The sequence below is a fragment of the Saccopteryx leptura genome, chromosome 4, assembly GCF_036850995.1.
Source record: "Saccopteryx leptura isolate mSacLep1 chromosome 4, mSacLep1_pri_phased_curated, whole genome shotgun sequence".
Lineage (NCBI taxonomy): Eukaryota > Metazoa > Chordata > Mammalia > Chiroptera > Emballonuridae > Saccopteryx > Saccopteryx leptura.
The window spans coordinates 17,909,747-17,933,852 of NC_089506.1; the positions used below are offsets into that span (position 1 = coordinate 17,909,747).

The following is a 24,106-nucleotide window of genomic DNA, read 5'->3' on the forward strand; positions in this document are numbered from 1 at the left end:
GTTCGAGTTCTCAGCTGAGCGTTTGACAGAATTCAGTCTGGGGACTAAGAGACTTGGAATGTCTTTAACCCCATCTTGTCTCCACGTTCTTAAAGAATCATTGATTTATCCCAACCAAATCTAAGTGAATGCTATTTGTTTCATGAGGCTATCTTAAAGATTTTATATCTAAAACAATAATATATTTTACCTTGCTCTCCAATGTTTTCCATGGACACTAGAGAAATACATAGGAAAAAAAAAGAGATAGAAAATAGGTTACATTAAGCGTATGGCAAACATAGGGCCTGACAGAGACAAAGGGCACTAGAGCAGGTTAATCACCCGACTGCGCTTCAAGCCGGCATTCTTGAAATATTTGTCCGACTTTATTTAGAGGAGAGGCGAGCACCGTGGGCGGGAGGGTGGTGAAGGGAGCCACACACAGCCAGGCCTCTATCATGTTTCAGCCCCAGCTCCCACAGGAGAACAAAACCTGCTGAGCCGGCCCCTCGAGCGTCTTACTCCCCCCCCCCCCAATAACGACTGCTTTCTCCGCCTCGCCTCCCGTACAACAACGGGGTCGGACAAAGGCGCTGTTCTTCACGTCCCTCCATTTCCAGAGGCACTGACTCTTACTTATAAGCAGGCAACCTTCTCGTGAGCACTCCAGGAAGAAAAGCAGAATGTTGCATCCACGCCGCACACTCCTTTTCCCATCTTTATAAGTACAGATGCTTGTGCCCAACGATTAATTGCTCCCTACCTATAATGAGGGGCCCATGGGACGTGCCAGGGGAACCCCCGTCGCTCAGGGGCTGTGAATACCCCACGGCGGCAGGGAGGTTAGCACAGAGACCTCAGAGCTACAACAAGCCGGGACAAGAAACTGAATTTGCTAACCTAGGCCGTGTTCTGAGCTGTTCTGTACCGTCTACTTGTCTTGTTTCGCATTTGGTCTTCCTCCATTTGTGCTAGAAGTCATTCTGGTCTATCTCAGTTGGAGCAAACTGACTTTGCTTATTTGTGTACTTTTGTCGCTACTTGGCTTTTGAAAAGGCTGTAGTCCTGGAATATATCATTTCATTGCCTTAAGAGGCATTGGAATCAGAGGGTAATGTTGTGAGAGATTTTGAACAACCTCTTTTTCCAAGCGAGCTATTGAATGCCAGGTCAGGCGTTTCTAGAGGCCGCTGGAGCCCCGGCCCCGGAGAGCAGTCCCTTCCAGGTATCAGATTGCTCCAGGAAAGATGGCAAGATTATTGTGTCCTGAAATTCGCCTCTTCGTGGCTTCTCCCTGTGATTTCTAAGCTTCCCACCTTTAGTGATAAACAGAAAATCTAGGCCAGGGGTCCCCAAACTTTTTACACAGGGGGCCAGTTCACTGTTCCTCAGACCGTTGGAGGGCCAGACTATAAAAAAAAACTATGAACAAATCCCTATGCACACTGCACATATCTTATTTTAAAGTAAAAAAACAAAACGGAAACAAATACAATATTTAAAATAAAGAACAAGTAAATTTAAATCAACAAACTGACCAGTATTTCAATGGGAACTATGGGCCTGCTTTTGGCTAATCAGATGGTGGTGCCCCTTCCAGAAGTGCAGCGGGGGCCTGATAAATGGCCTCAGGGGGCCGCATGCGGCCTGTAGGCCGTAGTTTGGGGACCCCTGATCTAGGCGATAGACCTTCACATACTCCAAGTTGTGTCCCTCTTTAAAAACGTTCTCTTTTAGCCCAAATAATACATGACTTCCAGATCTCTCGCGGCTCCTTCTTGGGCTCTCAATTACCTTTAACATTTCTGATCCCCAAACAGGACTGGCAGACACAGAGGATCCCTGACTTACAAAGGGCCCGTCTCCCACGTCTGCTTAGGTCAGAGGCTGGAGGGGAGAGGTCACTTTCTCCGAGAACCCCCGCAGGGGGTGATCAGAGAGCATGGGAAGGGCCCTGGGCAGGTGTGTCTGTTATGCCTGACCCTTGGCATTTCTCTCTGGTAGCTGACTTCCCAGTCTTCAAAAGTGCTGCAAACTGACCCTGGCTCTCCCTGGGACCAGATTTGCCACTCTACCAGGGAGCTAAGTCTAAGGAATCAGGAAAGTATGACTCCATTTGTACATTTCCGTCTGCATGACTCTCAATGAGCATTCCTTAGGTGCTGGTCTTTTAAAGAAACTGTATTTGCTAACTTCTGACTCTCATTGTCAGAATTGAAAAAGAAGTAAAACAAAAATGAAATTAAAAAAGAAAATGTACAGTTAGCATGAGTTGATAATCTTCTAAATCTGGACCACTACCATACTGACTGATACGCATTCAAAGATGGATTTTAACAGCTAGTTCTTTCCTTCACAGCTTATACTTCAAAATCTACAGATCCTCTATTTTTAAAAAGTAATCAAGTTCTAGACATGGAAAGAGATGCATGTTTGTGTTATACAGTTTCAATAAAATGTATAGAGTAAAATGTGAACATTCACAAGGCTGTATCAAGTCCACGCCCACAAAGATCTGAGCTTCCCCAATCTCCTAGAAACATAAATCTTTAACTTTTGTCAATATCTTAGGTAAAAATAAAAACCACTGTTTTAGTACTGGTTTCCATGATTACTGGTGAAGGGTATAGCATTAGTTAAAAAATATAATGATTGGTTTCTCCTGTCTCTTCTGAGTGAATTACCCCTTTCCCATTAGTTTACATTGCCTAACTTACTGAGAGCCTTTTATATATTCTAGTACTCCTGTATGTTATAAATGTTGCAAGTAAAGTTGTGTATAACTACATACTTTGAAATGGTTTAATATATACTAGCAAAAATCTTATGGCTTACCATTGATTAAATAACAGTATCAAAATTTTCAAATTGACCTATTTCACAAACAGGTATATATCTCTACTTTTGTGATACTGGGGATATTAATACTCTTAAATGTGTATACTTTAGTAGGTCAGTGATTCACTTTGTCATTTCCAGTTTAGCAGAATCATCAATTTCAACATTTCCTTTCTCACTGTAAAAACACATTGAATACAATGTTACTTTCAAATGCAAATATCTTTGTTCTTAAATGACTATTTATGAAAAGGTTGCAATTTACTCTTCGGGATAAGAGTACTACATTATTTCCTGAAATATCTACTATTCGTACATCTGGTGATCATCCAAATACTTATAATAGTAACACTGTGGTTCACTATGTTTATTTTCATTTCAGAAACTTATTTAATTTGATCTCGGATTAGCCTAATTGCTTTCTGGTGCATGGCCTAGAGTTATAACATTTTAAGATTTCCAGGTTTCTAACTTTCCAGTATACTTCCAGAACTTGAAACACTTCCCTGATTAGTTACAGTGCAGCTGGAAAACAAGGACCCTGTCACGACCCTAAGGAACTGTAGCACTTTCTTGGCACTGATGCATATGGAAAGAGAGAAAGTGAGAATGCTAAATTACTACCAGCATTACACAGGAGGATGCTCCTGCTTGCCAAGAGCAAATGAAGACCTTTAAAGATAACATGTTGGAATCAGGAGCCCTCACAGATACAGCAAGGCTGATAATTTGGGTTGCCAGTTGTTTTCTGGTTCCCCTTTCTGCCTAACCCCCTTCTCTCTCATTAATCATTTCTCTAAGAAACAGAGTGGGACATTAGAGAAAAGGCTGAATTGGTTTAGAATGGTTAAGAGAGAAACTTGTTGCTATTGTATTGATCTTTAAGATATCTGCGTGTAAAAACAAAACAGGTAAAACCAAAGTTGAAGAGCGAGACTGTCGGCCAAAGTAATAACTGCTAATATACAAGAGGATGATATAAACTGTTTCCTTTTTTAAAAAATTTTTCTGTATTTTTCTGAAGTCAGAAGCAGGGAGAAAGAGAGACAGACTCCCACATGCACCCAACTGGGATCCACCTGGCATGCCCACCAGGGAGCGATACTTGGCCCACTGGGGCGTTGCTCTGGTGCAATGGGAGTCATTCTAGCGCCTGAGGCGGAGGTCATGAAGCCATCCTCAGCACCCGGGCCAACTTTGCTCCAATGGAGTCTTGGCTGTGGGAGGGGAAGAGAAAGAGAGAGAGAGGAAGAAGAAGGGGAGGGATGTAGAAGCAGATGGGCACTTCTCCTGTGAGACAAATCAAACACAGGACTTCCACATGCCAGGCAGACGCTCTACCGCTGAGCCAACCAGCCAGGGTCTAAACTGTTTCTTGATCCAACTTGGCTTGAATGAAACATCCTTAAAAAATGTATATACCACCCCTTAGCTCTTTTGCATGAATTATCAAGCAATCATTTAAACCAGGGATCAGAAAACTATAGACCTCAGTTCAACTATAGCCAGTCATCTGTTTCTGTAAATAAAATGTTATTGGCACGCAGACACACCCATTTGGTTACATGGCTATTTTTGTGCTACAATAGCTGAGCCGGACAGACCAGGGGAGTTCATGTTGCAGTCCTGGGTCTGAAGGCAGTCTAGAGGCAGAACTCCTCTTATTTAGGGGACCTCAGTGTTTCCTCTTAAAGCCTGGCTGATTCGATGAGGCCCACCCACATTCTGAAAGGTAACCTGCTTAACTCAAAGTCTATTGATTTAAATGTTAATTACATCTTTAAAAATACCTTCCCAGTAACAAGTAGACTGGTGTTTAATGAAACTACTGGCCACCACAGACTGGCCAAATTGACACAAACATTTAAGCATCACAACTTGATTCTATAATTGTTTTATTTTGGAAATCTTCTACTAAGAAGGTATGTATTTGATGTTTTGTATCAATTCTCAAGACAAGAGTTTTTTTTTTACTGATTATAAATAAATTGAAGATATATCTAGAAAATTAACTACAGTACATCTTTATGTATCAGCTAGAGGGAAAACAAGAATAAAATCCTTTGGCAAACTCTCAAAACCTGACTACAACTAGTCCTAGCCAAATTAAGATTATTTATACATACATATGATAGCTAAAAGCAGAGATCATCTAAAAATTATTATAGTCCCATTTATTTATCAACTAATTTTTAAAAATTTGGATTTGGTGATTATATATTATATTTGTTATAAAACAAACAAGCAACAACAACAACAAAAACCCACATCTATTGATAAATAGTAGCCCAGTAAACTATTGGTAACTTAAATCTAGTTCAATTTTTAGTCACAAGTACATTCAAAATCCAAAACTTCAGATACTAAGATATGCTTTCATAGTAGATTTTTTGAAATGTACTTTCTTCCTTAAATTAGCAAAGAACAGTTACATAATTATTGCTAGAACAATTTGATACTGTCATTGCAAATGTATCTTGCTGTAATCTTTTTCTTTTCTTAATTGGAATTTTCCTTTTCTTGCCTTAAAATTTAAACTCTCTTATGGAGGCATGATGTACCAATATTACATAAATACAGCAACTCCTCTAAACAAAACCACTGTGATATTTCCAAATTCAGTCTGACACAGTATGACATTTATGGCCATACGTGCAGTCTGATGAAGAACCCCAAAACAAAAAATGTAGGTCTAATGAATGAATCTTCTGGATATCTTTATAGCCAAGTTCTAATTTTTTTCTGCTTACCTGTAACTCATTTATTGAAAAGCATTCACTGACTAGACTATACTTACACTGTTGAGGATAAAATGACAATGAGACTTTGTCCCTGTGCTCAAAAAGCTTAAAGTTTATGAGAAGTCATTTTAGTTAGAATTTTAAACTAACTGGAAAAAACCCTGCAAGAACATAGCTACTTAAAACATTTTCTTTTTTTTAATGAGAGAGAGACAGAGACAGATAGAAGGGAGAGATGAGAAGCATCAACTCATAGTTGCATCACTTTAGTTGTTCATTGATTGCTTCTCATGTGCCCTGACCAGGGGCTCCCGCTGAGCCAGTGACCCCTTGCTCAAGCCTGTGACCTTGGGCTCAAGCCAGTGACCCTACACTCAACCTGATGAGCCTGCACTCAAGCGAGAGACCTTGAGGTTTCGAACCTGGGTCCCCAGTGTCCTAGGTTGATGCTCTATCTACTGTGCCACCACCTGGTCAGGCTTAAACATTTTCAATTAAGGGATTAAGAAGTACAAATTGATAGTTATAATATAGGGGGGTGAGAAGTACAGCATAGAGAATATAGTCGATAATACAGGGTGGGGCAAAAAGTAGGTTTACAATTGTTCATATAGAAAATAATACAATTATCAATAAATAATAATATAAGAATAGACTCTGTTTCACATACTCCCAACTGTAACCGACTCTTGCCCCACCCTGTACTGTAATAACTATGCATAGTGCCCGGGCAGTACTGGACATATCGGGCGGGGGACACTTTGTAAAGTATTATGCTTAATCAACACTCTGCTACACATGTGAGACTAATACAAAATAACACTGAATGTAAGCTGTAATTGGAAAAGAAAATTTTAAAAATTACAAAATACCCTCCATATTTCCAATTAATCACAGAAGATTCAGAAGATTAGGGCAAAAATCCCAGTCCCAATACAAAGACGCTTGACACTTTCACGTCCTAACCAAATCTCTCCTTTGACCTCACGCCTCAAGCTGCCATCCCACTTCTCTGGCCCTTTTCCCAGGAAAACTCTTAACAATCACTCAAATGCGCTGTCTCTACTCCAGACACCCCACAGCTGGCACGCCTGTCAGGGCCACTGCCGCACATGCTCATTACTCAGCTCACTCCAGCAAGCGAGCTGGGCTCTATTGGAGATGCTCTGTCACATGCCAGTGAGTTCTCTGGACTGGCCAGTGGGAACCCCTTGAAGCCTTTGTCCTTTCAGCTACTTTCCAAGAAGCTCTATTACATTTCCAAAGCATTAAAGATCAAAGCATGGGCAGTAGGAGGATGCGCTAAAAATCATTCCCATGAATACTGACGTCACTGATGTCTGACCAGGAGGTGGCGCAGAGGATAGAGCATCGGACTGGGATGTGGAGGACCCAGGATTGAAACCCTGAGGTCACCGGCTTGAGCGTGGGCTCAACAGCTTGAGTGTGGGGTAGCTGGCTTGAGCGTGGGATCATAGACATGACCCCATGGTCACTGGCTCGAGCCCAAAGGTCACTGGCTTGAAGCCCAAGGTCGCTGGCTTGAGCAAGGGGTCACTTGCTCTGCTGTAGCCCCCTCAGTCAAGGCACGTATGAGACAATGAACAACTAAGGAGCCACAACAAAGAATTGATGCTTCTCATCTCTCTCCCTTCCTGACTTTCCGTCCCTGTCTGTCTCTCTCTCTCTGCCACAAAAACAAAACAAAACAAAAAAACCAAAAACTGATGACATTGCTGCTAAACCATATTAATGACAGACTTAAGAAAACAATTTTGTTCATATTTATCCTTCCAGTCAGATCCTTATTTCCCCTAACAAACAGTTTGGAATGTATTTCCTTTGCAACAGATCTATTCACATGTTTAAGTCTTTATCAAACTGCGTTTCCCTTTATAATCCTAACGTGCTGTTATAACTTTATTGACAGTTGCAGTCCCACCTCCCTCACTGAGCTCATCTCACACACACAGTCCTCCGGAGCCCGAGGCTTCCGCCCCCCTGGGCCTACAAGCTTCCTAACCATGCCCACATTGTCCCCTCTCTGCCGCCTCTGTACTTGTTAACATTGTCCCCTCTCTGCCGTCTCTGTACTTGTTAACATTGTCCCCTCTCTGCCCTCTGTACTTGTCCAACATTGTCCCCTCTCTGCCCTCTGTACTTGTTAACATTGTCCCCTCTCTGCCGTCTCTGTACTTGTTAACATTGTCCCCTCTCTGCCCTCTGTACTTGTCCAACATTGTCCCCTCTCTGCCGCCTCTGTACTTGTTAACATTGTCCCCTCTCTGCCCTCTGTACTTGTCCCACATTGTCCCCTCTCTGCCCTCTGTACTTGCCCACATTGTCCCCTCTCTGCCGCCTCTGTACTTGCCCACATTGTCCCCTCTCTGCCGCCTCTGTACTTGTCCCACATTGTCCCCTCTCTGCCGCCCCTGTACTTGTCCAACACTGTCCCCTCTCTGCCGTCTCTGTACTTGTCCAACATTGTCCCCTCTCTGCCCTCTGTACTTGTCCAACATTGTCCCCTCTCTGCCGCCTCTGTACTTGTCCAACATTGTCCCCTCTCTGCCCTCTGTACTTGTCCAACATTGTCCCCTCTCTGCCGCCTCTGTACTTGTCCAACATTGTCCCCTCTCTGCCGCCCCTGTACTTGCCCACATTGTCCCCTCTCTGCCCTCTGTACTTGTTAACATTGTCCCCTCTCTGCCGCCTCTGTACTTGTCCAACATTGTCCCCTCTCTGCCCTCTGTACTTGTCCAACATTGTCCCCTCTCTGCCCTCTGTACTTGTCCAACATTGTCCCCTCTCTGCAGCCTCTGTACTTGTCCCACATTGTCCCCTCTCTGCCCTCTGTACTTGTCCAACATTGTCCCCTCTCTGCCGCCTTCGTACTTGTCCAACATTGTCCCCTCTCTGCCGCCTCTGTACTTGTCCCACATTGTCCCCTCTCTGCCGTCTCTGTACTTGTCCAACATTGTCCCCTCTCTGCCGCCTCTGTACTTGTCCCACATTGTCCCCTCTCTGCCCTCTGTACTTGTCCAACATTGTCCCCTCTCTGCCCTCTGTACTTGTCCAACATTGTCCCCTCTCTGCAGCCTCTGTACTTGTCCCACATTGTCCCCTCTCTGCCACCTCTGTACTTGTCCAACATTGTCCCCTCTCTGCCACCTCTGTACTTGTCCAACATTGTCCCCTCTCTGCCGCCTCTGTACTTGTCCAACATTGTCCCCTCTCTGCCGCCTCTGTACTTGTCCAACATTGTCCCCTCTCTGCCGCCTCTGTACTTGTCCAACATTGTCCCCTCTCTGCCACCTCTGTACTTGTCCAACATTGTCCCCTCTCTGCCGCCTCTGTACTTGTCCAACATTGTCCCCTCTCTGCCGCCCCTGTACTTGCCCACATTGTCCCCTCTCTGCCCTCTGTACTTGTTAACATTGTCCCCTCTCTGCCGCCTCTGTACTTGTCCAACATTGTCCCCTCTCGCCGCCTCTGTACTTGCCCACATTGTCCCCTCTCGCCGCCTCTGTACTTGCCCACATTGTCCCCTCTCTGCTGCCTCTGTACTTGCCCACATTGTCCCCTCTCGCCGCCTCTGTACTTGCCCACATTGTCCCCTCTCTGCCGCCTCTGTACTTGCATTCCACAGGCTGGAAGGACACCTGGACTTCAGTCCAATCTCTCTAGCATATCTTACCTTGATTATGATATTTAGCTGGATCTGTGCTTTAATTTTATTATTTAAACAAAAATTTGCACTTTATCTGGCTTTAAAATGATTTTCAGTTCTACCATGAAATAGTCAAAGACTTAACAACCTAGAGCAAAAGTCACTCTACAGATAACTCTTATCAGCGGGTCTGTAGAAACTGTTTCATCAAGGACACAGAAGTAGCTTTAGAGTAGAAACAACAATAAGCACAAGGCTTTGCGGATGGAAAAGAGGCCACGTACTAAACCCGACAAGCTCAGGGGAGGCCTGCATGGTGGCCTTACAGACTCAGAGGCCTACAGTCATCACATGGGATGGTCTGAAATGAAGGCTTCCTAACTAAAAGCAAGTATTGGTGGGCAGTCATGCTCTAGGCTGGTATCTTCCTTGACAAAGGTCAGATCTTTTCCTCAGCTGAGCCTACCCATTGTCTTCTTTGCACTTGCAAGAGCATACATTAGGAAGGTCAGAGTGATCCCCTCCTCCAGACCCTCAGGGCACAACCCCCCACAGAGCAGAGTGGCATGGAACCCCCATTGCTATCTTGCTGCCCAAACACCATCTCTCTGTGCTGTAAATACTGACTGTGAAGTCACCTACACCCACTCATGTAAAAGAAACGTGTCTATCCGTTTCACTTTTTATCCAATCTCACAGACTCCCCATTCTGCTTTCTCCCCCTCCCGAATCTACGGCCAGTGGATCTCACGTCGCCCTCTCAAGTTTTCCCCTTTGGTTCTGATGTAAAATATAAGTGGTGAAGCTGCCCTTTTCTGGAGCATTTTCTCAATCCATTGAGACTTTGCTTTCTGGCAACTGTCGTCATTTTGGCTCAAATAAACTCATAAAAGTTCTCTATAGGTTCAGACATTTCTAATGTTGACAGTGCAGAGGTTGGGCCCCAAACACATGGTTTCCACTTGGGGAGTCCCTCAGTCACCATAAGAACCAGACCTCACACTCCTAAGGGCCCTAACCACAAACATGGTGCCGGGCTGTCTCCCGTCCTCATTGGATCCCCACAGAGTTCCTTAAAAACTCAGTTTGCAATAAGAAACCATGATCTCTTTTCAAATGTAACCTGATGTCATATGACTAAACACCCTCCCGTGGCTTTGTCGTGAGTTTGCAAGAAGGTGCGAGCTCCTTCCTGAAGCCTCAGCGGTGGCACCTGACCTGGCTCCCACTCAGCCCTCCAAGACCACTCCCCTCGCTCATCCTCTCGCTCAGGAAACTGCGGACAGGCTGACCTTGTTCCGGAACAGAACGCACTAGCCTGAGTCTTTCCCCCGGTCTGGGCAAAGCAGCACACGGTGCAGTCTTAGCTTGCAGCAGTGCGAAAGTTTTCTGCAGAGTGAAATGTCAAGTTGATGGGAATAAATTGCTGCAAGACCTTTTGAGTGTGAGTAAGCAGAAAAATGCAGGTGAATTACAATGGGAGCAAATTAGCCTCATGAGAAAACAACACACCAGTCAACTTTTTCACTCCATTTTCTTTTCCTACTCCTCCCGGAGCTCCTTTTCTGCGCGCTCCCCTCCCACAGGCGCCCCGCCCCCCCTCTGGACTTGGCCAGGTTCCAATGGGGCCCGATAGGCTTCAGGATCTCAGTATAAGGAATGGGAGGCTGTGTGATTCCGGGAGGAACTGGACTTTGCCGGTGGATTGATGCAATCCCCCCCACCCCCCGCCGCTTCTATTCCTGAATTTATATCTAACAGCTATACTGATCTAAACTACGTGCTAGAAATGGTCAAGCCACTAAAGAAAACGGCCGAGGAATTAGTGCAGACCTTTTCCTGAGGAATGACACAGCGTACCATCAAAGACAAGCATGAACCACAGGAAGTCAGACAATATAAACCAAGATACAGAAGGTCTCTTACTACAGGTTAGAGTCCAGAAGGTTATACAAATCATTTGTCAGTGGGGTGGTTAGGCCTTGGTATTGCCTAGCCATGAAACGCTTTTCTAATGCATAACACACTTGAAACAATATGTCAAAATAACAATATTACAAAAACTCAGTACTTTGTGCTCCCAGAAGCCTTTAGAGCTTGCAACAACCCAGTTCCCTGCCTTCCCGCCAGGGCGGACCAGGCACTGCCCTCCTCTTCCGCTGCCTGCGGAGCTCTGAGGGCGTTCATCCATTCCCCCCAAGTCTTCAGCGAGGAGACTTGGCTGTCATTTAAAAGTTGGAAAGACAGTCTCACAGAGGTAAAAATAAGTTTTCCAACGAATACCATTCAAGTCACAACATAATGATAAATCTGTCTAACTACAAAACTCTTTCAAAGCACTGCCACGGCCTCCCAGGGTCAGTCATACCTGGTGTCCCCAGACTGGTACCCCTCTGGGCTTCTCTGTCCCTGGTGTCCCCAGACTGGTACCCCTCTGGGCTTCTCTGTCCCTGGTGTCCCCAGACTGGTACCCCTCTGGGCTTCTCTGTCCCTGGTGTCCCCAGACTGGTACCCCTCTGGGCTTCTCTGTCCCTGGTGTCCCCAGACTGGTACCCTCTGGGCTTCTCTGTCCTGGGCAGCTCTTCCTTCTGTGGTTGTTCCCACACACCAGCCTGCCTTCCACACCCAGGCCACTCCCTGTCACTTCTGATTAGGGATGCTCTGGCTGTCCTCATTTTGTCACCCCTGCTCCACCAGCCAACTTAAGCATGACCCGGAAACAGATCACTTTAGCAACTTCGGACAAAATTAATTCAAATGTTGGTTACATTTCAGGGTAGTGCTTGGAGCTGGGCCTTCTTGAGCTCTCCATTCAAGAACTGGGGGGTAGGAACAGAGCTTTGGGTGCCCAGGGCAAGAGCGAGATGGGGATACAGGGAGGAAGATGAGGAGATGGGCAGGGGTTATCTGTCCCCTTCACCAGCAGAGGGAAAGGAAGAATATGCTTGAGGGTGGTACACCCCTGAGGCACACCCCTGAGGTACACCCCCCAGGGGCGTAAACGAGAGATGGAACAGGCGTCTGATCTGCAATGGTAACTTGTACTTCTTACCATTGTCAAAATCTCCCAAGTGAGCGCTTTTCTTTCTCTCGTAACATTTCTTTAGCCAGTCGGCCAAGTCATTGCCCTAAATGTCTAAGAAGCTCTACTGTAGGGTAACAGCGTGAGATCTAACTGCTCCAGCTGGAGGCTGAGAACAGCGGATCTAACTGCTCCAGCTGGAGGCTGAGAACAGCGGGGATCTAACTGCTCCAGCTGGAGGCTGAGAACAGCGGAGATCTAACCTCTCCAGCTGGAGGCTGAGAACAGCGGAGATCTAACTTCTCCAGCTGGAGGCTGAGAACAGCGGGGATCTAACCGCTCCAGCTGGAGGCTGAGAACAGCGGGGATCTAACCGCTCCAGCTGGAGGCTGAGAACAGCGGGGATCTAACCGCTCCAGCTGGAGGCTGAGAACAGCGGGGATCTAACCGCTCCAGCTGGAGGCTGAGAACAGCGGGGATCTAACCGCTCCAGCTGGAGGCTGAGAACAGCGGAGATCTAACCGCTCCAGCTGGAGGCTGAGAACAGCGGAGATCTAACCGCTCCAGCTGGAGGCTGAGAACAGTGGAGATCTAACTGCTCCAGCTGGAGGCTGAGAACAGTGGGGATCTAACTTCTCCAGCTGGAGGCTGAGAACAGTGGAGATCTAACCTCTCCAGCTGGAGGCTGAGAACAGTGGAGATCTAACCGCTCCAGCTGGAGGCTGAGAACAGTGGGGATCTAACCGCTCCAGCTGGAGGCTGAGAACAGCGGGGATCTAACCGCTCCAGCTGGAGGCTGAGAACAGTGGAGATCTAACTGCTCCAGCTGGAGGCTGAGAACAGTGGGGATCTAACTTCTCCAGCTGGAGGCTGAGAACAGCGGAGATCTAACTTCTCCAGCTGAAGGCTGAGAACACTCCCTGAGTGTTTGCGCTGAATCAACAGGGATGTGCGGGTCTTTCCATTTAGCCATTTTGAAAGGGGAACGAAGACTTTGTCCCGTGATGTGATTCTGAAAAAAACTCACTGCCGCTGTCCCTTTGGCAAAGAGAAGGACCACTCCTGAGTCACCGGCTACGCGGGGCAGTTAAATAAGGAAATCTGGTGGCAGGGCTGGCCCCTCGCTCTTAGAGTCCTCCTTTCAAAGCTCACTCAAGGGAACCCTATAATCCCTCTAATCCCTCCGTCTCAGATTAGAATAGAAGAGATTCCCAGTGCCAGCAAGTCGTGCACATGTCAGCGCAGGTGAGCTGGCCTGTCCTGTTAGTCCCGTGGGTCCTCCCTTGTCCACACATGGCTACGGCTCAACTCAAGTGCCTACAATGCCTGGATCTTTTCAACTCCAACCTCCTCCAATTCCAATTCCAGACTACCCTGGGCCCGAGAGGCAAGGGCTGGCCCCTCTGGACCATGCCGGTCTGCTGGATACGACACTCAGGGAAGCTCTGCCTGGCTCCCCCATCGTGGCTGTCCACTGACTACCAGGGAAGGGGCAGGCAGGGACTGCGGATCCTGAACACATTCCCTTCACGAGCCAGAACAACGTTTTAGAATCGGAAGGGGCTTGATGATGATCTTCTCTAATATAACTATGCATCTTTCTTATATGTAAGTACATATGTATTTATTGGTGCCAAGCAAAATCTCACTTGTATTAGTTCGGCATTTAAAAATATATAACATCAGGTGGAAACAATGTTTGTAGTGTATTTTGAAAATTATCCTTGGATCAATCTATTATTATCTGCTATACTCAGAATTATTACAAAGGACAACACTGAGAGTACTTTTATTTCACCACTGAGCATTAGCCATCTGATTGTTTACATAGGAAAACGAATGTTTCTCATTTGCTTCTCCGTGGAAATAGACAACTTTCTGAAACTATCTTCGGGGGTGGCAGCTACATGCTGAGTCCTAGATAACCAGAAGGTAGATAACAGAGCACACAAGACACATTTAAAAATTAAACCAACATCTCTAGGCTCGTGCACATTATTTGACGCTTACATAGTACTCTAGGAACTGCATCAAGCTGTAATTCCAACCTTTAAGTGTATGGTGTTCATCAGAATCCAAGGGACAGTGGCACGCTCGAAGGGGTGGATGACAAGATTTGAAAGTATATTGGCATCAGCAGTAACTGCTGCAGCACAGCGCTGGGTCAGAGTATCTATTAACAGGTGCAGGGGAGTGCAGCTGTTCCCTGGCTCAGCCTCCCGGACTGGGCGCTGCGGAGCACTGTTGCCTTTACACCCACCGTCATACATTCATGGGGTAAACTTCTCAGGCACACGGTCTTCCTTTGATCTCAGCTGGAACCACAGTACGCCTTTTCCTTCTAACTTAGGGCAGATCAGCCCTCTGCCCTGTGCTGCCTGTACCTAGAGCACTTCCGATGACCAGCTGGCAGGACGTGTGTGTCGATGTAATTGCAGCAAAAGCCAATCTGGTATTCTCACAAACTGGTAGCCCGTGGAGGAAAGATTGGCAACAACACTACTGAAAGACACCGTGTAACAAAATAGAGCTCCATTACACAAATGCCACCTACTTATATACTAGATGTATTCCTTGATGTTATTAGGAAGTGCTAAGAAGAGCCGTGCACAGAACTGAATAAGATCATCATCAATAAGTACTTGGACTGAATCTCTTCCTCTGCTTAATGTATTTGCTGGATCTCATGTTTCCTGTCTGGATCTCTTCTCAAATTAAGAGATCATTGCTTTCTTTTCCTAAAACCATTTTCACTCACCCTAGCTCTGCAAGCAATACAAACACCTTGGGAATCATTCATGAATTGTGTTTGGTCCCTGTGCTGCGGATAAGAACCTAGTTCATGATTCACACCCCAGCTGACTGATGCATCCACGGAAACAGGGACGTCTTCTCCATTCTCCCACCAGCTGGTGTGTGCACCATATACACTTACTAACATGTTGCTCTTTAAAAGGACAAAGTTCCTATCCATTAGCATTAGTTAGTGCTCCGGTTACTCCAAAACTGTTGTTGAATTTTAGACTATGTAGCGCAGGCCAGCAGCTCTTACTTATTTTGACTAATTTTGAGAATACTAGGGCAAACAGTTTACCTATTCTAAATTATTCTTTTAACCGTTCAAATGCCTTCTGTAATTAATTCTGTCACCTTAATCCTTATTACAGGTGGCTGCATTTCGATGTCCAGAAAATAAAATAAAAAGGGTATTTGGTTGATATATTTGTGTATTAGTTTGCTTAGGCTGCCATGACAATGTTCCGCAGACCAGTGGCCTACACAATAGAAATGTATGGAATAGAGGCAGAGGCAGGGTCAAAGGGACCAGAAGGAAAGCGGACAGAGGGAAAGGGGATGAGAGGATGGGATCAGAGAAGGGAAAGAGATTGGTGAAAGTATATATACATAACACAGCGTTATAGAGAGCAGGACAGCAAATCCTGAAGGGGGAAGGCGTTGGGGGGAGGGGGCAAGGAGGGTGTTGGGAACACGAGGGTGAGGGGGAGATATATTTGGTGGGACACTTGAATCTATGTAAACAGAATAAGTTAAAGTCAATAAAAATTTAAAAGGAAATGTATTGTGTCGTAGTTCTGGAGGCTGCAATCCCAGGTCAAGGTGCTGCAGCCCAGTTTCCTCGGAGGCCTCTCTTCCTGGCTTGCGGAGGACCGTCCTCTCTCTGTGTCACTTTGTCTTCAGTCTACACATGCTTGCCTCAAATTTCCTCAACTCACATGAGATTAGGGTTCATCCTAGTAACCTAATTATAACTTAATTACCTTTTTAAAGGTCCTATTGCAGCGATTTTCAGCTGGGGCGGTGCAGCTCTCCGGTGGCACAAGAACTTTTGAAACAGGCGACACCTGACTACCTAGCCAGGGGCACTGAGCTCTTTTCCCTTCGACTGTCAAATAGAGAAATGACCACAGCAAGCACAATAGCCATCTGCTGTGAATGAATCAAAATTACACCCTTTAGCCCTGGCCGGTTGGTTCGGGGGTAGAGCGTCGGCCTGGCGTGCAGGAGTCCTGGGTTCGATTTCTGGCCAGGGCACACAGGAGAGGCACCCATCTGCTTCTCCACCACTCCCCCTCTCCTTCCTCTCTGTCTCTCTCTTCCTCTCCCGCAGCTGAGGCTCCATTGGAGCAAAAGATGGCCCGGGCGCTGGGGATGGCTCCTTGGCCTCTGCCCCAGGCGCTAGAGTGGCTCTGGTCGCGACAGAGCGACGCCCCGGATGGTTAGAGCATCGCCCCCTGGTGGGCGTGCCGGGTGGATCCCGTTGGGCGCATGCGGGAGTCTGTCTGACTGCCTCCCTGTTTCCAGCTTCAGAAAAAAAATACAAAAAAAAAAAAAAAAAATTACACCCTTTCTTTTCTGTCAGAACAGCAAAATTTACATTTTTTTGGTGTGGTGCAGAATTTTAGTAATTAGTGTATGTGTGCCACGAGCTGAAGAAGGTTGGAAATTGCAGCTCTGTCCCTAATACAGTCACATGCTGAGGTCTGGGGATAAAAACTTCAACACAGGAATTTGGGAGGGTGGCACCATTCATCCCATAGTAGTCTGTAAAAGTATTATAACCTTGTTCATCAACATCTGTGTGATCAAATAACATGAAGCTAAAAGAGATAATTCTCTTGTGAAAGATTCATGTTCCTTGATGCTTAAAACATCTGCTGCGCTCACAAAAGGCTCAGTGCAACAAGTCCGGCCGCTTTCGCTCCTTTAAGAAGAGAATCAGGGACCAGAACCACGATGCTCACCAGGCTGGTTCGCGCTCTCGGGACATTTTCTATAGAGTATCTTCAGATAATAAGAAAATAAAGCTTACCGAACAGAGCAAATACTTTTCGATTTGGACTGAATGAATTTGGATGTCTCGGGAAAACATACACCGGCATGTGTGTTTCTTCTGCTTTTGGTAAACCTTTTAAATTAAACTTGCGGCCTTAGGCAGTACTAACTTTAGACCAGGAGTTCACTACCCACACTGTCCAGAGCTCAGTCCCTACGTCACTTGCCACGTGCAAATAGCTGTCAAAGGTGATTCCTCCCCCTCCCTCCTCTCTGCCCTTTCCTGCCCAGGCGTCAGGACACCCCAGTGGCTCAGCTTTCCATCACCTCACTGTGCACCCCTTCCCAGACCTCTTCCTGGCACCTACTCATCTCTCGGACTCTCTGAATGCTGACCACATTCGGTCCTCGTCTCTGCTGAATTTACTTTCACTCCTCTGGCGGCGCAAATGTACCCAATGTTAACTCTTTACACCCACTTCTGTGCTCTGAAATGCATGCCTGCAGCTCAGCCTCTGGCCCAGATGCCCAGCTCATCCATGCAGCCGCTCCCTGAGCCCCTCTGGGTCCATGCCCACACTCCCCTCCCCGGCCCAGGGCGCCCACCTCCACCGGGCTGCTCCCTGAGCCCCTCTGGGTCCATGCCCACACCCCCCTCCCCGGCCCAGGGCGCCCACCTCCACCGGGCTGCTCCCTGAGCCCCTCTGGGTCCATGCCCACACCCCCTTCCTCGGCCCAGGGCGCCCACCTCCACCGGGCTGCTCCCTGAGCCCCTCTGGGTCCATGCCCACACCCCCTTCCTCGGCCCAGGGCGCCCACCTCCACCGGGCTGCTCCCTGAGCCCCTCTGGGTCCATGCCCACACCCCCTTCCCCGGCCCAGGGCGCCCACCTCCACCGGGCTGCTCCCTGAGCCCCTCTGGGTCCATGCCCACACCCCCCTCCCCGGCCCAGGGCCGCCCACCTCCACCGGGCCGCTCCCTGAGCCCCTCTGGGTCCATGCCCACAACCCCCTCCCCGGCCCAGGGCGCCCACCTCCACCGGGCCGCTCCCTGAGCCCCTCTGGGTCCATGCCCACACCCCTACCCGGCCCAGGGCGCCCACCTCCACCGGGCCGCTCCCTGAGCCCCTCTGGGTCCATGCCCACACCCCTACCCGGCCCAGGGCGCCCACCTCCACCGGGCCGCTCCCTGAGCCCCTCTGGGTCCATGCCCACACCCCCCTCCCCGGCCCAGGGCGCCCACCTCCACCGGGCCGCTCCCTGAGCCCCTCTGGGTCCATGCCCACACCCCCCTCCCCGCCCACCTCCACCGGGCCGCTCCCTGAGCCCCTCTGGGTCCATGCCCACACCCCTCCCCGGCCCAGGGCCGCCCACCTCCACCGGGCTGCTCCCTGAGCCCCTCTGGGTCCATGCCCACACCCCTCCCCGGCCCAGGGCCGCCCACCTCCACCGGGCTGCTCCCTGAGCCCCTCTGGGTCCATGCCCACACCCCTACCCGGCCCAGGGCGCCCACCTCCACCGGGCCGCTCCCTGAGCCCCTCTGGGTCCATGCCCACACCCCTACCCGGCCCAGGGCGCCCACCTCCACCGGGCTGCTCCCTGAGCACCTCTGGGTCCATGCCCACATCCCCCTCCCCGAGGCCGCTCCCTGAGCCCCTCTGGGTCCATGCCCACCCCACTCCCCGGCCCATGGCTGCCCACCTCCACCGGGCTGCTCCCTGAGCCCCTCTGGGTCCATGCCCACACCCCCCTCCCCGGGGCCGCTCCCTGAGCCCCTCTGGGTCCATGCCCACACCCCTACCCGGCCCAGGGCCGCTCCCTGAGCACCTCTGGGTCCATGCCCACACCCCTACCCGGCCCAGGGCCGCTCCCTGAGCCCCTCTGGGTCCATGCCCACACCCCCCTCCCCGCCCACCTCCACCGGGCCGCTCCCTGAGCCCCTCTGGGTCCATGCCCACACCCCTACCCGGCCCAGGGCCGCTCCCTGAGCCCCTCTGGGTCCATGCCCACATCCCCCTCCCCGGCCCAGGGCGCCCACCTCCACCGGGCTGCTCCCTGAGCCCCTCTGGGTCCATGCCCACACCCCCCTCCCCGCCCACCTCCACCGGGCGGCTCTCCCCACAGAGAGCCGAAACATCGGTATCGTTTTGATGCCTTTGTTGTTGTTTTCTTCACAACTCACACGTCTGTCAGGAAATGTTGCTGTCTCTGCTTTAAAAACACCCAGAATCTGACCACCTCCGACCACTTCCACTCCCCAACCCCACGGTCTGTCACACCCTCGTTTCGCACCTGGACCGATGGAGTAGCCTGGATTCCACAGCAACCAGACTGATGTTTCTAAAAAATTTTTAAATTATTTTTATTTATTTATTCACTTTAGAGAAGAGAGACAGAGGGAGAGAGAGAGAGAGAGAGAACACGGGGGGGGGGGGGAGCAGGAAGCATCAACTCCCTTACGTGCCTTGACCAGGCAAGCCCAGGGTTTTGAACTGGCGACCTCAGCACTTCAGCTTGAGGCTTGATCCACTGCGCCACCGCAGGTCAGGCCTGACCGATGTTTCTTTTTTTTTTTTTTAATTTTTTTATTTATTCATTTTTTTTAGAGAGGAGGGGGGAAGAGAGAGAGAGAGAGAGAGAGAGAGAGAGAGAAGGGGGAGGAGCAGGAAGCATCAACTCCCATATGTGCCTTGACCAGGCAAGCCAGGGTTTTGAACCGGCAACCTCAGTGTTTCCAGGTTGATGCTTTATCCACTGCGCCACCGCAGGTCAGGCCTGACCGATGTTTCTAAACGTAAGTCACAGCGTGTCACTCACTACACTGCTCAACACCTGGCAGTGGGTCCCCATTTCTCTCCAATCATAATGTCTTCGCGATGGTCTGCGAGGTCCCATCACGGATACTTTACTGCCCTCTCTGCCCTTGCCCCCCACTTCCCTGCCCCTTGCCCCCCACTTCCCTGCCCCTTGCCCCCCACTTCCCTGCCCCTTGCCACCCACTTCCCTGCCCCTTGCCCCCCACTTCCCTGCCCCTTGCTCACATGCTCCCTGTAGATCCTCTCCAAATGTCCCTCCTCCAACAGACGGTACCTGCAGACTCCTGCCTCAGGGTTTCACACCATGTTCCCTCTGCCTGAGGTGCATTTCTTCCCAAGACCAGCGGGCAGAACCCCTGGGCATCTCGCCTGGGTATCTCCCCTGGGCATCTCCCCTGGGCATCTCCCCTGGGCATCTCTGGGTCAGTGCTTACATTTCATGACCTCCCCTCTCCCCCCCCCCCATCTGTCAGCATATTTACAATGTAAACTTCCACTTTAATTCCCAACTGTCGCCTTGCTTTCTGTTTTTGTTTTTTTGTTGTGACACTGATGACCCTCTGACAAATCATATAAGCTATATACTTATGTTTCTTGTTTGTTCCTCCCAGCCCCTAACTAGAATATAATCTCCAAGGGTAGTTAGTATTTCTGAATGAATAAATAAATTGAAAGAGTAGTCAATAAATTTCAGATGGTTGAAATGCACTCAATTCCTGGCTTTTGTAATTGTTTGTAAAATGCAAGCTGTGGGGCAGAGGGCTATCCCGGGTCACTACTCTCTGCCCGCCCTCCGATGACACTCCAGGCTCAGTGCTATCTTCATTTGTATCATGTCCTAGTCCGAGAATAAGCTGCACTTCATTTAAAACATTCTATAATGAAACCCTTGATTCAGTCATCGTTTTACATGAATTGACCACTCTGGGTGTCCCTGGATAATCACTAGTCACAGTTAAACAGGTAAGTCCGAGCTGCCTTTCTTCCTAAAACCCACCACGTGCAGTTGTCCGCCTACTAATAAACTTGATCACAAATCAGCCCCTGCAATACCAGCTTGACTTTCAGCTTGAGTCTCATACTTGAAATCTTGTCCTTGCTCATAAATGGTGTCGGGACCTCTCCTTCTGGCTCAACATCAGCTCTTCGGGAGCAGAGGCTGCTTTCTGCCGAAGTCCTCCCGCTGTTCTCTGAGCATACAGAGACTGCAGTTCCGGTCACACCGCCTCTCACATCCCTACCAATCTGGTGAAATCCGCGCTGCAGACTCACCCACCTCTTTAGGATGACCCCGGGACCCCCGAAAGGATCAGGAATACACTCCTGTCCGAGTTTTAAGATCCCTCATCCCAACATATCCTTCAAATATGGTAAAAATCCCTTCTCCATCTTTACATAATGCAATGAACACAGAAACAGAAGTTTAATTTTATCCATACATAAGAAAATAGACGAGCATGACAAAGCATTCCAGTTTGCCAAATTTCACTGAATTATAATAAAATAAATCTATAAATTTCTTGGAAATGCATAAACTGCTCTTTATAAGGATTCTATTACAAAATGATCGTGAAGATAAACTACCTTGAAACTACTGAACTCTAGATATTTGATTTTAAGGCACTTAGAGAAAAAGGTTTTTTGATTGTTGCATGGTGTTTATTTTGGTGATGTATACTCCTCTGGACATCTGCCATGCTAGTGAAATAATACAAGGTCAAATCAATCTAGCTATAGCAGGAGTGCTTAATTTACACTCCATGTGAGGAGAAATTTCAGGATACCTCAGAGAAATACTGGCAAAGAAGTAAAACTCAGTCAACTTAATAAAAACACTTGTCCTTCATTTGCATTTAAAAATATAATCAACAGCCTATCTAAAATGATCTACTCGCAAGGATGCGTTTTAGAACAGGGAGAAGTAGTAAGATAATAAACGCAGCATATTTTTTGCTCAAGAGTGTTTTCGAAATAAAAATGGATTTTGTAACATTTTAGGTACTAATATTTACGATTGAATTTAAAAGGTATAGTCAGGTGAAAAGGCAAGTTGGGAAAAATGCTACATAAATGTTTCAAAATGTGACATCATTTAAAAAGGAAACATTGCAAGCAATCATAGCTTGTTACTTTATTGCTACCATATGCTTCTTAAGAATTCAGGTCACCTATCTCCTCCCTGCTGTCCTCACTCCATACCCAGCTCTACAAATGTCATCCTTTCCCGCTCTCTGCATCTATCTGCCCAAGATAATAATTAAGATATTATAATACAATCACCCTTAAAGGAATTAACAAAACTATTTCAACAATTTTCAAATGGACTACTAAGAAAATTAATACAACTATGTTATACAACTCTTATCAATTCTCTGAAATATACCTAAATGCTAATATAAAATCATAGGATTCTACATATTATTAAAATGGACTTTCTAAGTGATCTTTGGGAAGCTGGTTTCCCATCAGAGAGCATTAGGGATCTATGCCATGTTCTAATCTATCATTTTGCAAGTGAGACAAGACAGAATTTCTACAGTCATCACAAACAATGCTGGCGTCCCGGGGGACCCATGAACTCACCACTTCCTAGAGATGTGATATCATCCTCAAAGTATATGGAATCATCAGTATAGAGCATAAAATATTAAGTCACCATTTCAGTTTTCTGAAGAGAAAAATCACACGTTTTCTGTCAAGATGAAAAATGAAAATAAACGAAACAAACAAACAAAAACAACAAGAGGCTTCTCACTGAAAATACATCCAATCCCTGGAACATAGAACTGCTCACAAACATTAGGGGATATTTTATAGCTTCATATTCATTTTGAAATGTCCCCTAATGTTTGTGAGCAGTATATTTGTCTTTTTTTTTTTTTCTTCCTGACACCTTCTCTACCATAGAAGCCAAGGAGATCAAACACCTGCTCTTGCTGGACCCTGTCGCCTGGGACGTGGCCAGAACCTCGGCTCCGCCTGCTGAGGCAGCTGGAACCATCTCTACAAAGCCACAGGGCGCAGGGGCTTCGTGAGGTCACCATGGCCGCAGTCTCTTCCAAAGGCCATTCCTCTGGTATAACGGGAGCTCTGCTGCTGCCCATTTTCTAAGCTGGTTCTCCCATCTTCCCATGGATTCAGCGGGTTGTCAGAGAAAGTTCTCGGTACCCTGCTCGGTCTCACCCACCCAATCAGGGGCCCTGAGCAGGGAGCAGAGTAAGAGCTGCCCAAGGACCCGGTCGAGAATGAGGAGCTGAAGCGGCCGGCTCGCTGGGAGCAGGGGCAAAGGCTGCTGCTCAAACCTTACTCGGAGATACTCACACGGGGGAAAATTTATAGTGCGATGGGAAGCTCATCACTACGGGAGTGCTCGCCAGCAGCTCTTTTACTTGCTTTACTGATTTTCTTTTCTATGTTGGTCCAGCAACCAACTCACAGGCTCCTTGGAGTGGGCTGTTTTGTTCTCTGTTTTGCTTTCCTGCCACTCTGCTATGGGAGTGGCATTCTGAGAAGTCATGCCCAAGCCAGACAGAAGGCTTCAGAGATTTTGTTTCTTTGGTTGTGGGGGGTGTGTGTGTGTGTGTGTGTGTGTGTGTGTGTGTGTGCCTGCATTTCCCCCACAGACATTTTTTTCTTTGCTATCAGGTAAAACTCGCTACTCAGGCCTCTAGAATGTCCCTGCCGTGAAGGTGCCTGGCCCAAGGGTTCAGGAGATCCTTCCGATGGAACCCTACCCGGACCCCACTGAAGATAACCTTCCTCTTGTCTCATGGAAACACACCTTCTCTGGAGACAGTTCATTATTCTGATTTAAGAAACCACCCCTTCAGCAGTGAGTATTTCATTCAGTGGCATGGATGACCGTCTCAATAAGCATTTGAAAGCAAACTTTTTTAAAATAAACTTTTGTTTAAATGGAAGTTTGATCGCCAGACCCTATTCTCTCACCTATTAACTTTATATAGTTGCATGTTTTCATATTAAAAATGCATGGAATAATACTTAAAAATCAAAGAGATGAACTCATTCACCATTTACTAAGCACCTCCTCATGCTAAGCAATGGGATAATTGTTTTACATAGGTGATCTCTAATAGCATTAATAGCAAACAATAATGCTGTATTACAGAATATATAAAATGAAAGAAGATTTTCTAACACACTAAATGGAACCAAGATACGATTAAGCAATCTTTTTCCTCCTACTTTCCCAGGGACTATTTATATTAAGTCAAATGGCAGCCCAG

At 47.6% G+C, this 24,106-nt stretch overlaps 1 protein-coding gene across 1 annotated transcript in view; it reads right to left on the reverse strand.

Moving 5' to 3' along the window:
* ZDHHC2 (zinc finger DHHC-type palmitoyltransferase 2) overlaps nucleotides 1-24,106 on the reverse strand; it is a 65,860-nt gene that overhangs the window by 36,574 nt on the left and 5,180 nt on the right. Inside the window, exon 2 of the mRNA XM_066380240.1 lies at nucleotides 191-217. Coding sequence (XP_066236337.1) covers nucleotides 191-217 — 27 coding nt within the window. The remainder of the gene's footprint in view (nucleotides 1-190; nucleotides 218-24,106) is intronic.